General features: G+C 42.3%; 2 protein-coding genes across 6 annotated transcripts in view; one reads left to right on the top strand and one right to left on the bottom strand.

The window, feature by feature from the left end:
* Rpp21 (ribonuclease P protein subunit Rpp21) overlaps window positions 1-14,333 on the top strand; it is a 53,305-nt gene extending 38,972 nt beyond the window's left edge. For both annotated transcript variants that reach the window (XM_086989005.1, XM_086989006.1), the window contains one exon: window positions 14,211-14,333. In XM_086989005.1, coding sequence (XP_086845131.1) covers window positions 14,211-14,318 — 108 coding nt within the window. In that variant the 3' untranslated portion in view covers window positions 14,319-14,333. The remainder of the gene's footprint in view (window positions 1-14,210) is intronic.
* LOC111250475 (uncharacterized) overlaps window positions 1-15,435 on the bottom strand; it is a 67,087-nt gene that overhangs the window by 29,562 nt on the left and 22,090 nt on the right. For all 4 annotated transcript variants that reach the window (XM_086988997.1, XM_086988998.1, XM_086988999.1 and 1 more), the window contains 2 exons: window positions 14,352-14,456; window positions 6,483-6,983 (listed from right to left, as the gene is read on the bottom strand). In XM_086988997.1, the coding sequence (XP_086845123.1) occupies window positions 6,483-6,888 (406 nt within the window). In that variant the 5' untranslated portion in view covers window positions 6,889-6,983; window positions 14,352-14,456. The remainder of the gene's footprint in view (window positions 1-6,482; window positions 6,984-14,351; window positions 14,457-15,435) is intronic.

Here is a 15,435-nt window from a genome sequence, read left to right as displayed (position 1 = left end):
TATATATAGAGAATGATCCCTGATGCTGGTGATAGGTCAGAAAAAACCTTGCTTTATCAGCAGCAACTTAATGAAAGCACTTTAAGACGCTGCTGGAGAAACAAATCATTCACCAGATTATCTTCACCGACAGTAGAAGAAAAAGAAAGGGACATTTTCATAGTGTTTCGTTCATTTTTTTAAATATGTTACATACGTTTTTTATTATTATTATAGCTTAAGAGCTTTTTATCACCGTAAGTGAACTATTTCCAATAATATATATATATATATATATATATATATATATATAAAGTTGCGATAAATCACAATAGTAAAATATAAAAGAGCGATTTACTCAAATTGTGGAAATAAAATAATAATAATCTGAATACGTACAGGATGGCGAGTCTACGTCAAGAATGTTTCTCTATCGAGCCTGTGAATAGATACTTTAACAAAAATGTCTTATATGGTAAAAGATAGTAATGTTTATTGAATACAGGTATTATACATCGAGAAACCTAATTTTCCAATTAATCATTTTCAACCTATTCCCGTTTGTTCGGCAAATAACTTTTCAATAGTAAGAATGCGTCAAACGATATTTGTCCAAAGATCCAACACACAACAAAATTTTAGTTCATCTTGATAGCAAGGTAAAGGTACTAAAATACAAATGCTTAGGGCGGGCAAAAGGAAAAAAATTAGCTGTCGTCGAAATCCTTTTGCGCTGGACGCAGCGTCATCAGTGACTACATTTTTTACCTACAGATTTGGTGCGGACTATAAAAATTCCAGAAAGGTTTGCATGAAAAAAAGCAAAAAGAATTTTCGACAGATTGGAAAGTTCATGCAAATTTAAAGGGCCCAAGAAGCTCTTTTTACACTTGGATTATTGATACAATCGATGATTATTGAAACTAACGGTAGTTTTGAAGAGGAGAGTATTAATCGTCAGTATATTTAAGGTGCTTTGAGCTTTTTTTGCACCTTTTGTGCACCGGTCCAAAGTTAAATTTTTTGTACACACCGCCTTTGAGTGACGCCTTTACCCCTATCAATATCGTCTGATGCACTATTACTATCTAAAAGTTGTCTACGAATGAACAGTGAATATCTCGAAAAACACCGGTAATTCATGGCGAGTAGTCGTAGCCGTTAAGAACCGCACTTTGACACATGCAAAAAAAAAACTACTAAACTATCTATTTTTAAATACGCAACATGGGACAAATTTTCAGTTTAGACACGCTCTCCTGTACATGGCATCATAACATAGCATTATAGAAATTATACGGATTGTATTGGGGTGCCCTTGTTAAATCTACCCTATATTGCGTCGAGTTGCTTATATCCTGTCACGTTAACAGATGTCTAATAAGAACGCTCCACTCGTTGAGTTTATCCCATTATTCTCACCTACCATACGCTTGACACGATTAATTTATCCAGTAATGGTTACCTAATAGGACGTTTTTAATAATAATAGGACCTAATAGGACAATACTGTCCTGATATTGTCTCAGACAGCTAGCTTCGAGCCCAAAACAAATCGACGCCAGCCTCACAGGATCAGATCACCTCACAGGTTCCTTGTTCAGTAGCTGAACGCACATTATTGCGGCCTTAGAAGGCCCAACAGATACACTACGTTATTACACTTTTAGATTGGATCTGTTCGAACAGTGAGGCGACAAACTAAAACAAAAAAAATGTACCCTTCAAGGGAAGTGAGGCTAGGTGTCATAAACGAGGAAAAGGTGCTACAAGGAACACAGCTGGCTGTTTTTGCAGGTAAACAATCATACGTGGACGACTTTTCGTGACGCTTCCTTTGTATGTTAGAACAGAGTGCGCATTATGTGCATAGTTTATTGTTAAGATCGTCGCGATAGAGATGCACAGTTTGGCACCTACGAACATAGCTCTGTACACGTTCACTAAGGCTATGCTAGGAGCAGACGCTTGCAGAGCTGGTCTTCTTCTGTTCTTTCTACACAACTAGACACAGCCGACGGCAGTGCTTATTTTATGTCCGTCATGATGAAATCGATTGAAAGTTATCGAAGTCGATAATGTCCTGTCAACGGCGTATCGGTCCCGCGGTACAGCGAGACTAATTCGCTGTTTAGAAGGAGACTTAGCGTCATTTCATCAGTTAAAAAGTATATAACCAGCCTGGAGTCGCTCTGCAGCGCAATCTTGTATCAGTTCTGGCCCCCTTTCTGCAGGACTATTATCTTTCTAATGGCAATCTTTCAATGGTGTATTAATTAATGGAGCATTCTTTGATAAGATTATGCAGTACACGCCCCTAATCGATGTGCATTTTACTTCTGTTATGCTGTGATTTTTTACTAGCTAAAAACGGGTGAGCAAATAGCCTTTGCGACCGCCTAAAACTATTCGAACTAATAACATGTAACCCCTGGAAAAATCAAAATGCCTATTTCCCTTATTTAAATTAATTAACAGCGTTTATTTAGTTCTAAAGCTGAATAAACACTCAAAATGTTATTTATTCATCTCAAAGTCACAGCTGAGTCTGATATTCCGCGGTGTAGGCAAAACAGGCGTCGAATGATTGTCGGGTACCCTAACACAGAATTCTATGCCAAAAATTCTAGGTGTCATATGCATAGGTAATGTTTTATTGAGTGTACCACGCAGCCTTTAGGGCGATTGTTGTCATTACATTGTAGATTGACGTTAGGCTCTTTTGTTGAATAAACGCATTTAACAGAACTGGGTGTTTCCTCCTCGAAAAATTCTTCGGAAGACATTGGTTTCTTTGTCCATCTGGCGAGTAATCGATCGCTATGCAGCGATCGATTGGCGATTGCAGCCACGTGCATGCATCTTCAATGCATGCACGTGGCTGCAATAAGAAGAGCTGCATGTTATGTAATAATACACTACGAACCCGTAGAATGCTACAAGTTTACTCAGAGAAATGAAAATTTGTTATTGGCTTATAAATGCAAGAGAGCATAGCGAACCGGTAAAGCATATTCCCCAATCATATCCGAGCGAGTTACAATCAGGCGACCAAAAATTCTTCAGTTGTTACTTCTAAATTGTTCGCATATTGTGGCAGTAAGTGATCTGTTACAGCAACAATTCCCTATGCAGAATGGCGGGTCCCTAAGGTTAGCAGGTAAATACGGTACCCTTTAAGCTGTGACGAGTGGCTAGTATTCAATTGTTTTCGGCCCCGTCTTACATATTAAGATGGATGATGTACAGATTTGAGTACTAGGTCTAGCGCACTATCGAATTGTTTGGCCTACGCGTGCCAGTGCGAAGATTCAGGACAAACTGCATGCTGTATGTATGTATGTATATATATCGTTATATTATTAGAGTGCTCCCCAATAGACAATCATGTCGCAAATCGTGGAAATTGCTATTCATGTCAAAGCACAGACCAAATAATACATCCCTAGTCTTGTAGTAGTACATTCAACAACAAGCACACTAGTGAATGTTGAAGTCTTCTTCACTGGGGTTGAAAATATCAATCGTCGTCGCACAGACTTACCTGGATTGTTTATGAAAAAATAATCAAAGATTTTCATAAAATATAGAAAAAAAAAAAAACAAAAAAAAAAGAAGTTTCATGTATTTCACTTTGCATGAATATTAATCGAAAGATATTGTTGGCAGCCAGCTTAGCAGCATTTGTGGCTTATTCTCAGTGGTCGAACAACGTAAGGTCAGCAGTTCCCATCGTTAACTACAAATAGACAGCTGGCTGCTTTAATACAACCGTAGCGGGCCATCAGTTAAAATTTAACAGTAAATTTTTACCGATTGATCAGTGCAAACGCTCTGATTTCCTATCACACGAGAAGACTTTTCCATCTCGTGAAACACGTGCGGATCGGCATATGTGCTTCTGCACGTACAAGTTCGTTAACAATAATCTTATTTTTGCCTCTCTAGCTAGAATTCGATCCGAAATGAAATCCGAGAATGGTCGGATTGTGCTAGGTTGTTTGGATTGCTTAAGCTTCATCTTGGGCGTAAGATAAAGCCCCGTTAGATAGGTATTTAAAACTATAAGCTAAGTTTCTATTTTTCCGTAGACCGGAGCATTAATTTATCTGGCCGCAACGATATCTTAGTTCTCATTTTCGACTTCTCAGAACAACACCGCTATACTGTTTAGAAACACTACGGTCAGCCATCAGAATCGTTTATGCCGATGAATCAAAAAATTTATATGTGTAAAATGGAAGCGATACAAATCAAATATATGGCCAACGAGAGTTGGTCGGTCAGGCCTCTCCTGCTAAGTTAAGACTTTTTATCCCGAAAAACCTGTATGTTTCTCATAGAAATTGCGTTCTGCTTATTGGTGCTGCGTGAAAAAAAAAACTTTGCTTCAAACTAAAACCGCTATTTGACCTACCTCCATTGTAACTACATATTTAGCCATATAGCTTTATACAGATAAAATAATTGTCTGTAATAGTAAAACAAATGCTGATTGTTGCACGACAGTAAATAAGTGAACCGCAACGTGCGAGACTCGTTAGCTCCTCCGCTAGCTGAAGTACCCGACTTGTGTGATAAAAACAATGAAGCAGTCTAGCGACTCTGACTGCCCATTGAATCGGCACCCCCTGTCAATTATATCCCTTCCGCACTAAGACAAACAGTACGGGTTTTAGAGTACAGCATTGTGACGACCACAACGAGTGACGAAGATTTTTGTTGGTATTGTTTAGATGTAATAGCTGAATATTGATTCCCGGGGGTACACTGATTTTATTAGGAGCTGACGTAGAGCAGCAGCAGCATCAAAGGGGCCACAGAGGTTTTTTGGGGTCACCCCATGATTCAGAAGTTCGATGATTCGAGCCGACTGAACATTCAGGGAAGAAGACGCCACCCGCATTCACTTAAAAGGACAGTTTGTACAGATCATCTCTTATATTCTATCAACACCGAAAAGCCGTTCATCTCTGCAAACATATTTTGGGGGGGGGTATCACTTCGGGGTAACTCAAACCAAGCTGCACACATTTTACTTGCGCAAATTCAGATGAAAATCGTACATTTACTATGCCAACTCTATGCATGTCCTTTTTCTTCCGTCAAGCAAGTTTACCTTCTACGTCTTTTTGGCAAAGAATCATCTTACAATGTATCTCGGTATAGTTCCGATGACACCGACTACACAAAATGGTGTTCGCCAGTCCAGAAGTAGACTTTGTACACCTTACACCAGCTTCATTGTCCACGCTTGACGAAACGGATCGATGTAAAAGATTTTAGGGGGAGAATAAAATTTACTTGATTGAAATTTTCATTACCCTCTAACGATTACCGGTGCCACTGATAAGGTGGCACGTTGAACGTGCCTTACTCAAGTGTACGTTTGACATTTCGTTTGGCTCAAAAAAAATTAGCCACCACACCCTGAAACATGGTTATGACCTTTGGGCAGTTGCACAGGCCAGTTTAGGTGACCAAGTTCACTCAGAACATATATAGATTAGGAGAATTATTTTCATATTTCACGGTGATCCGTATCGTTATTAATGCCAAACCATTTTTCATTTGAAAACTCTAAATGCGCTTTAGGAAGTTAACTATTATTGCGGGAGGCATCTTAATCTGAAAGCCACATGGGGCCTTCCTCTTTAAAACAGTATTTGTTATCTCGTTTACCGAAAAATTTCGAACGAAACAGTCTGCTGAAAATATATATACCTCAGTTCAGTTAGCAATGATAGTTTGCACTACCCGGTAGGCAGATGCGCTACCTAAACTAATGTAGTGAGGACTCGCATCTGATACGGTTGCCTCTCTGATTTTGAATAGCTTGAAAGGTCCTCGTTTAGGTAAATAGACTAAACCATTTCCCTATAAATTTCTCTATAGCCCGTACATGTCGCCAATCGAAACTCGAGCACACGTTTGTTTCTTGTTGTTGTATCTTTTTAAATAGGGTATATATGTATATACATATTTTTTTTCTAGCGTTCTTCGACGTACCCAATACCCTCACCGTATGAGCTGTGAAGCTTTTGATCGGCTGTAGTAATATCATCGATTAGTCTGAAACGTGGGCATCGATTCTTAACACCGGTACATCAGTGAATACGAGAGCCTAGAACCGATTCAGCAACGTTGCTTAATGTCCGAGGAAGGACGTTTCGATCAATAAAACCGAGTCGCATCTTTGACCTGGGATCCTCCTTCTTAGCCAAGCTGATAGTAAATACTAACTGAAGTAATAATGAAGCAATATTTAACATAGTAGTAGTAGTAGTAAAAAGCAGGCTAAGTTTACTGTATTGTCATACCAAATCAGGGTGAACACGTTTTTTTGTTTGCTGGTCCGTACAGGTATGCAGGTAGGCTTATTTTGTCGGTAGGTACACCTCATTCATTTTGTACTGATTGAAAATGTTGGGATGATTATCAGATATATAGGAATAAAAAATCATCCCAACAGCAAACGGTGAAAAAATCGCTTAAGTACTTACCATCAGCGCGTTGATACAGTCCCGCTGATCTCGCAAGCCATTCGAAACTAACACCGGACGCGACTTTTGATAATGCTGAGTGGTCATGAATTTGGCCATGCGTCGGATGGTGAATCACTCCAAATACCCCAGGGTGTCCAAGACTAGGATGGGCTGGATGTCCTGGATGGTTTGGACCAGGATAGCCCCCTGGCCCACCGGCAGCCGCGGTGACACCCGCCACGGCACTAAGTAGACCTGGATAGTTGGGGAAAGCGCTTAAGAGACGTGCGGCCATCTGCGCACTAGCCGCCGTCGGGCTGGTCGAGGTTGATGGTGACGATGAGCGTGACGGAGATGGCGAATCTCTTGGCCAGTTGTCCTGTTGCTTTTCGAGTAGCAGTAGACGATCCTGTTTGTCGAACATAAGCCGCTCTTGTTTATCAAGACAGGGTCGTTGACGTAGTAACGAATCAATGGAGAATGTCGACTTTGTAACGGGCGGCTGTGAACCGCTGTCACCTTCAGTGGGCATATCGAGCTAGGTTAAGATCGGCGTATCAATTGGACGTCTTTAATTTTAAGTATATTGTAGCTTGATATCACTGTGCCGGTTTGACAGGTGAAACCGGTCGTTTTCTTTAGCGACGTAACTGAATGTTGGATAAAATAGGACCCTTTTTCTGGAGTATGGCTGCTTATCGTAGAGAAGTCAAAAAATTGGCTTTATTTACTCTAGCTCTATAGTTTGTCGGCTAAATGAGGTTGGCAAGGTTTCATACATTCGTACTGAGTGAAAACTAGATCGTAGAACCTTGTTTTGTGAGGCACTTCAATGTATGAGGTTTTTTTTTTTACTGGCCTACAATAAATTGTTAATTGATGAAAAAACGTGCAACGAACGTTTGAGCGAAGTCGTATTATATCTGATTAAACGATGAAGAGCATGGCTATGTCGTAATACTGTACACTTGAGCACGGAATAGGTAAACGACACAGTTTTGTTCAGACCTACGAGTTTTTGACCCACCGCTTGTGTTAAGCACTTGTGGTCAGCTGCAGTATTTAGGATCTCCGATGTGTAAGCGAACGATGTTCCGTAGTTTTTTCTATTCACAATTAAGCTGTTTAAGTGAGCTGCCTCGGAATAGACGGCTTCTGCGCGACGTACTTCGAAATAAAGAAAGCTGACAAGGTAGAGTTTCGAAGCACCTCGTGTGGACTCCGAATACCGAGAGTTTACTGTGCTAACTGCGAAAAACTCATGAGCTGTACAGATTTAATAATAAACGCCGTACACCCATCACTCGATATCTTCCAGCTGCAAACCGCAACATTAATGCCAGTCACGAGTCAACAAATTGGCTAACATTATAAGATCCATATCACAGTTCAGGGCCAACTTCTCTGCGGAGTGCAGTTCCTTCGTCGGAAATAATAATTATTCTCAATTAGGCACCCTTACGCCTTGAACAACGGTAATTACTTTCTCGTAATACTGATTCACTGTTGCAAAACTTGTGACGCAAACTCCCTTTTACTTTGTGCCCTAGGTAGATAGATTTCAGTTTTAGTGCTTATTTCGTCTTATTGAACCCCCGGTGTTGGAAATGTCTTGTGGAGTATTTTCTATCTGTTAGAGGAATCCAACTTCGCTGTTATTTACTCGAGCAAGCTATGCTAGCTAAGTCGCCTGATGTTGTTTACTTGCGTCGTTCGAGGGTTATCCTTTTTTCCTACTCTGTAACCCCTTGGCGAAGTATTTCACTGTAGAGGACTCAACGCAAATCCTTCACTAAGCACATAGTCACATAGCTCTAAATATATTTCTCGAGTTTATAGTAATTGCTGCTAGTAAAGGATGGTAACTGCTAAAAAGTGATTCGTTCACTGGGTCAACGTTTTGCTTTGCTCGGTGTTGGGCGCTTGATGCTTGCTGGTTGTCGTTTTCCGCGCACGAAGCTCCTATTCCTGTCTATAGCACAGCCACAAGCTCTGTTCGCCACGAGTTCGGATCTCTTGTTCGGATCTCGCTGGTGTTAATGTTAGATGTTGTTAGCTTAACAGTCTAAGTGTAAATGCTCATGGTCCTGCTCCAGGCCGTGGTTCGCGGCTCGGGCTGACTCGCGCGGCGTTGACGACCCGTCGTCTTCTTCCTCTCGGTCTCTTTGTCCGCTGCTGCTGCTGCTGCTGCTGCTGCTGCTGCTACTGCTGCTGCTGCTGCTGCTGCTGCTGCTGCTGGCGGCCTCCGCCCGAACCTCACTGGGCTGGCTTTCGCCGGCTGGGGGAGGAAGTGGTCGGCAGCGATGTCTGCAAGCCAGCTCGCGGCACAGCAGCCGGCTCAACGTTAGTATCTGATCGATGCGCGTGGGTGTGTGTGCGTATGTGTGTGTATGTCCGTGTAGGCGTATGTATGTGTGTGTGTGCTGTGTGTACACGAGCGACGGGGGTAGTAAGGGAGAGTGTGAGAGAATGTGTGTCTAAGACTCATGTGGGCGTGTGTAATGTGTATGTATCCGAGGGGACTTGGGAGGATCGGGGTACAAAAGGGGAGGTTCCTAAATGGGGCTGGATTTGGCCGTGTGTTCCTCTGTATGAGTGTTGATCCCGTGGATCCACTGGTATAATAACTACTACTACCGAATTGGTGTTAGCGGACAGAAGCACAGATATACAAAGACGCAGTGGTGGATTGTAGGCAGATTCAGGGTCCGCTTGTGTTAGTTGCCTGTAGTGGTAGCGGTGTTCTGTGCATTACTGATTCGCGATGACGGTAATACTAGTCATGTACGTACGTCGCTTTTGATCCCTGTGTCCTTCCCTCTCTATATATGTATCCCCTGTCGGTTACAGCAAGCTACGTAGTGTCTGTGTATATATGTGCGTGTTTGCGTGTTGTTCTCTGCTACAGCACCAGCGTCGCTGGGCATCACTATTCGTGTAAGTAGCCGCTGCCAGCCAATTTATACCTCAACGCAAGAGCAAAGAACGCAAATCAGAACAACGGGGCAATAGCAGGACTTTATTCTCCTGGCCAGCTTGTGATCCTTCTGCAGCGAGTTGGCGCAAGAGCAGCAGAAGTAGCCACAGAATCAAACTCTGGCCGAAGCCGCTGTATCCTGATATGGTTGCTATAGCTGCTGCTGCTGCCGCCATCGCCGCTGCGGCCGCAGCTGTTGTGCCTATGGATAAACAGACATCGTTTCGGGACCTTGTCTGTTGGCTTATCCACCTTCAATCTTTCCGTTCTCTCTCCCTCTCTCTCCCGGCTTTTTCTAACCTTAGCTCCTTGCCCATTTGCCCCTCGGATCGTTGTCGTCGTTTTAGGTTACCGTCGTTTTGCTCCGTCTGGCTCGTCGTTGCAATGTGCATGTGTTGCGTATTGGTGACCCATGCTGGCCCTTTTGGCGATGATGTAAGTGCAATGGTTAGCGTCCTGATTGTTGTCGAAGTCCGTTTTGCGTTCAGTGACGCGATACCGTTATACGAACGCTTTTCAGTGGAGTTTTTCTCGCTTCCGTTCATTTCCACCCCTTCTGTGCCCAATTTTCGGCGGGCCGGGACGTTGAGAGTAGGATCAGGATGAGGCAATGGTTGACTGTCCGTGCAGCTGCCCTCGATTTTCTTTCGTCGCCTCTCTTTTCTACAACCTCTTCCTTCCTGTGTCGCCGCACCTGCACCCCAGTGTAAATTATCTCTTCTATAGCAGACATGATCATCATTACCATCAAAAGCATCATCAGCGTGCCTGACCTTCCTCCCTTATGGTCCTTCCTCCTGCCCTTCAGGTTTCCGTACCCCTACAACCAGTTCAAGCCATAGTCCGGCCTGTGGTCCTGCGTCGCTTCGAACTCTACATCGCATCGCATCGCATCGCATCGCATCGCATACGCCACCGTATTTGTGTGTGTGTGTGTGTGTGTGTGTGTGTGCAGCTGAAAACCCTCGGCAACTTTGCTTCTGCGATTCGCTCCATCTCACTCCGATCGCTTCCCGGGACGTTCGTTTGGGGATGCAGTGGGCGGGGCTTCGCATTCTGCTGTCATCGTGAGTGTGGCGGTTTTCGGGCGGAGCTTCAGGAACAGGAACCCAACAAGAGAGCTTCGAGGCGCTTGGAAAGAGAGAACAAAGTGGGCGGAGTTCAGGTCTAGCGAGAGTGCGACGCAGCCTCTCTTAGCTGATCAACTTCGTACTATAACGCAGAGCCAAGAAACTCTGAAAGGAAAGCAACGAGAGTTGTGTTTTTCGGCTGAGCAACGTGTGCAGGAACCATCCCAGGCAGCCAAAGCCGATGTAGCAGCCACGTTCGCCGCAGTCGCCCAGCAGTGGAGGTCCATGACGAACACATTATATGCCGCTTTGGAACAAATTAAATTTGCAAGATGTATTGATTCGTTTCTCTTCTCCTCTGGGTTTCTCCTCGGATTGCCTCGCCCGATCCGTTGGAATGCCCTTCCTCTTTCGATTCTCCCCATCTAGCCTTTGTCCCTGTCCTGTAGCCGACTCGCTCCCCCACGGTTCGCTTCTACTGCTCATCGCAGGTCCAGCCTCTAGCATGGAGACGTTCCCTTCGCCGTCATCCTTCCGTCCCCTTTCCTTTGACTCGCTAACTGTAATTTCACGTCATTTCAAGCCACAGTCCCATTCACTAGCAACGCGTATCAGCAGAATGTATGGCCGGGATAGTCTCTCCGCCTCGGGATTGATCTGGGGGCCGGAGCCCCGAGGTTCCATTTGGCTTCGCCACTCTATGCCACCACTGCTTTTATTCCCTTTGCCGTATTAGTCCGCGGGGCCTATTGGTTCTCTGACTATATAAGACTATGTCCGCACGGTGGTCTACCGATATTCGGGTTATTTGTTGACCAAGACCCTTTCGGTTCTGCCCTTCCCTTGTGCCTCGCTTATTGGGTTGCGCTTGCACAAATCCGATGCCTATATGTGTATATATATATATCGTCTTCTATTTTTGTTATTATATAGCGACGTTGTATCATCGTCTAGCGTATTTTACGTCGAGCTAATAATGAGGCTAGCCATTATCGGGGATCGGCAAAGCTCGCTCTCCAGTGTGTCTAATAGCACCACAAGCCTTGCTCAACAACACTACCATTATGCAATGCACAGATAAATACTGTTAACGCTAATTCTGTTACTTGCGCACGTACGTTTTTACGTATTGGGAAGGTGAAACCGAATTGTTTACAGTATGAGTAAAGCATCCTTTACTAATCCCCGAATTATGTAATGCCTCTTGAATGCAGAAATACTATACTATCGTAAGGTCTGTATGAAAAATGGTTGTGTGAAAAGCCTTCTATAGTCGCAATAAGCATTTGAATATTGTGTGAGTTTTGTCGAGAATTATGCGTCGCATAGGGAACGTTTGAAAATGAGCTATTGCCATCCTCATAGAACGGTTAGAGCTAACCTGGTTCCCTAGTCAACGTCTTAGCTAACAAGAGGAGATATTCGTGATGATTTACGAACCTGAGCCCAGGATCCTACGCTAAATTAGAACAAAGGTTTTTCTTTAGAATGAATATACTAAGCTTTCTCAATGACACACGTTTCAAGCAATACTGATAAACTATTAAAGCACATATACGAGAGTGCTGTTTCTTTTCATCGCTTGAATTTTCCATATAATACTCAAAGCAGCTGTGTATGGTTCAAGAAATTTAGGCGTGCTCCTATATTTGGGACGAATCGAATATTTAAAAGTGTACGGCTTCGGGGGTCTGCTCCTTCGATTTAACTATACTGTATGGAAAGCATAGTGTTCGCATATATCTACGAAGAAGTCCGCAACAATCTTCGCAATAATTGGAGATTGACTTACGTTCTTTCTTCTGAGGCCTGCTCTGAGCCTTAATATTATCTTTTTTTAGGTTGTACCTTTCTAGTGCTGCCCATTGATTGCACGCACACACGCAACAACCATTAGAGATCGTATTCACAGCCTTTTTACTTTGCTAGGCTTTATTGGGTAGTGCTGAACATTTTAGTATTATTCATTATCAAACACTTTAGTATTATTTTCGTACCAAGTTCATTGGTTGCTCGTTTCATCGACGGTCGACTATGCGAGTGTATCCTATATGCGAAACGATACGGACAACATCTTTGTTGCTTTGTTCGACCAGTGTTTTTTCGTCGTTGAGTCTAGGTAGACTTTTTATGCGGGCTTTCTGGGTGCCGGTGATTGATCTGAGAAAGTCTTACAGTATAGCAAATAACTGCCGTTCATGGAGGCGATTGTTTATAAAATATAGAGCCAGTATTTTCTATTCTTTTATTGTTAAATAGGAATGCTTGGAAAGCACATCCTAACTTTCTCAGCTTTCCCGAGAAGGTTAATAACAATATGCCATGCTGCAGTATCCATTACAAACTTGTAATAGTAATAAAGTATCGGCTAATAGCTTGTTCCGCCTGCAAATAGAGAAACCTATTTTACGGGCAAAAACGGCAATGTCGTTAAATAAAGTTTCACAATTTTCACCAGGTCTGCAATGGCTGGTTCGGGTCAGACAAACGTCCCCGACAATTTTTTTACTACCTTGCGGTTTAGCTAATTCAATATTAAAGAAAATCTATTATTTTCTATTAAATTTTATAGGTGAATGTTTGATTATTTGGAGAGGCCTTTCGAGTCGAATTTCCCATTGACCTTCTTAAGATGATGTTTCACAGTGTAAAGATACGATACGATACGCTTACCGCTGCGTGTTTTGAGCCCATATTCTCGGTTGGACCTTTGGTTGTCAGCTTCTCTGTTCTAAAGCCATTCCTCGGACGCTAATGGGTAGCTATTTTGACTTTGTGCGTTCTAGTTCTTGATTAATGGATTGATCCAGTAAGCGTTCATCAATCCTAAACGTCGCAGACCTGATCAATTTCTTTACCCATCTCTATGTGACTGCTTCCGGCGAAAGAACGGCCTTAGGAAGCGTCATTTGCATATATATATATATATGTATATATATGCGTTTTTGTTCTCTGTACTGAAAATTGGCCGGCGAGATCTTTTGTAGACCGTTTAGCTTTTGTGTAGCCTTCCCCTCTAAACAGGTCAGCAGGAAGTCGTCTTTATATAACGTCTTACTTTTTCGTTTCCACTTAAGATGGCAACTTCTACCAGATAAAGATCACTCATTATAGGATTTTAACTCGCTCTTTTCTTGTCCATACTATAATCTTCGTGGTTTCAAAATCTGCCGAAACGTTATTGAAGATACCTTAATGATTTTCGCTATGGTTTATATCGCTTGCTCCTTGCCACTAGCGTTTCACAAGACGTCATGTCTTATGCGAGTTGACGCTGGAAAACTATGTTTTCTTCCTTAATGAGGATATTGAACAAATTATTAATATTAAATCTCATTAATATAAGGAGCCCCATACGTCTTTGACTGCAACACAAAACTCAACCGAACAACAATGTCAGTGTCTTCTAAAGATTATCAATTAATTTTCAAGCGACATCGTCTGTGCTATCTTTAATAGTTACTGTTACTATCTGAAATACTCAAAGGGAAATTTTTAACTGTCAGCGGTACTTGGAAAAATTTGTTCCAAATTACAGAATACTTATTTCTTTTAGAAAGCATATTTATTTGCATCCTTAGCAGATACTTTGGTGGGAGAGATATATATGTATGTATATATATAGGGTGTCCCTATATATATATATATACATTTGCGCTGTTTGTCTAACGGTCATAATTTTTCAATTGTTTTTTTCAGTGTCTGCCGAACTGGAGTAATGAGTTGATTAAGATGAACGTCCAGGCAAAGAAATTTATTTTAAAATGCTATTTGAAGCATAGAAATATAGCGGAGGAAATATCGTAGCGAATTTGAGGTGGATACAACTGCGTGACTTACAATTAATAGGATAAAAGGTAAGTTTGCAACGGATTGAATCGTTCAGGATATTTGTAGATGGCGTTCCCGGAGCATCAACGAGCCTTATCAGCCAAAAAGGAGTGCCTGCAAGTTATAGCAAAGTATTCCAAATATATCAAATGTAAGTTCGTTTGGTCACGCTACACTTCAAGAAATGAAAAATGAGTAGTAATAACATCTTTATCAGTCACCTTCATTCAATTAACGCTTTCTGTCGGAATGTTTTTATCTAACGACCGCCATGTTTTTACGTGTTAGACTGCTGCCACGCTGCATCGCTTTCTTAGTTCAGGTGCAATCACTCGGCTTAACGGACACCTCGGCACGAGTTAAGCGATAGCATTAGGCGTTTATCTAACGCTCCGAACTGTCGTCATGGGCGACGCTGTTTAATTCTATTCTTTTTTGGAACGGCCAGATAGCTGCCCCTTCGGCACGATCGACTAGAAAAATTGTACAGAAGTTCCACGCGTAAACTTTAGCTGACAATTTGTTTCTAGCCATAATGTGTACCTATTTTGAATGATGAGTAAGCCAGCCATTACCTGTCTAGTTTACCCTTGCATCGAAGTTAAAAAAAAATTCATCAGAGAAGGCGAGATGCTGCTTCATTTTGAGCGATTTCAGCAGCGAACAACACCGTTAAATCGTTGCCCTAAAAGAAAATGTATCTTACTTTCATGACGTACACCTACTAACGACTTCATGGACAATGACATGATGGCCTTATTCATGACGAAGCTTTTTCGTTAGGTGCTGACCGAAACGGAAGGACCGTGTAGAAGGCACTTTCGGATAGTAGTAACTAAGTTTGAAATCCACACCGTCCACTTCTTTGGTGTGCAATTTCCAATGCGTTGGTCTTATCGAAGTCCACATTAACTTAAGTGCTGCACCCTGTAGATTCGGATTAGAGCTGGTCGAAAAGTAGTTATCTAGTTAGCTGTATGGTGAGCGGTGATGGAAGCATTGACTAAAGCGCCCATTTAAGAAAGAGTTGTGATATTTTTTTTAATTAACTCGGTCTTACTGACCGCCGCGTTACTTTCCACCGGATCAACTT

Source organism: Varroa destructor, unplaced genomic scaffold, assembly GCF_002443255.2.
Source record: "Varroa destructor unplaced genomic scaffold, Vdes_3.0 BEIS01000004.1, whole genome shotgun sequence".
NCBI lineage: Eukaryota > Metazoa > Arthropoda > Arachnida > Mesostigmata > Varroidae > Varroa > Varroa destructor.
Note: the sequence above shows the minus strand (reverse complement) of the source record. Positions and strands in the feature narration are given on the sequence as shown.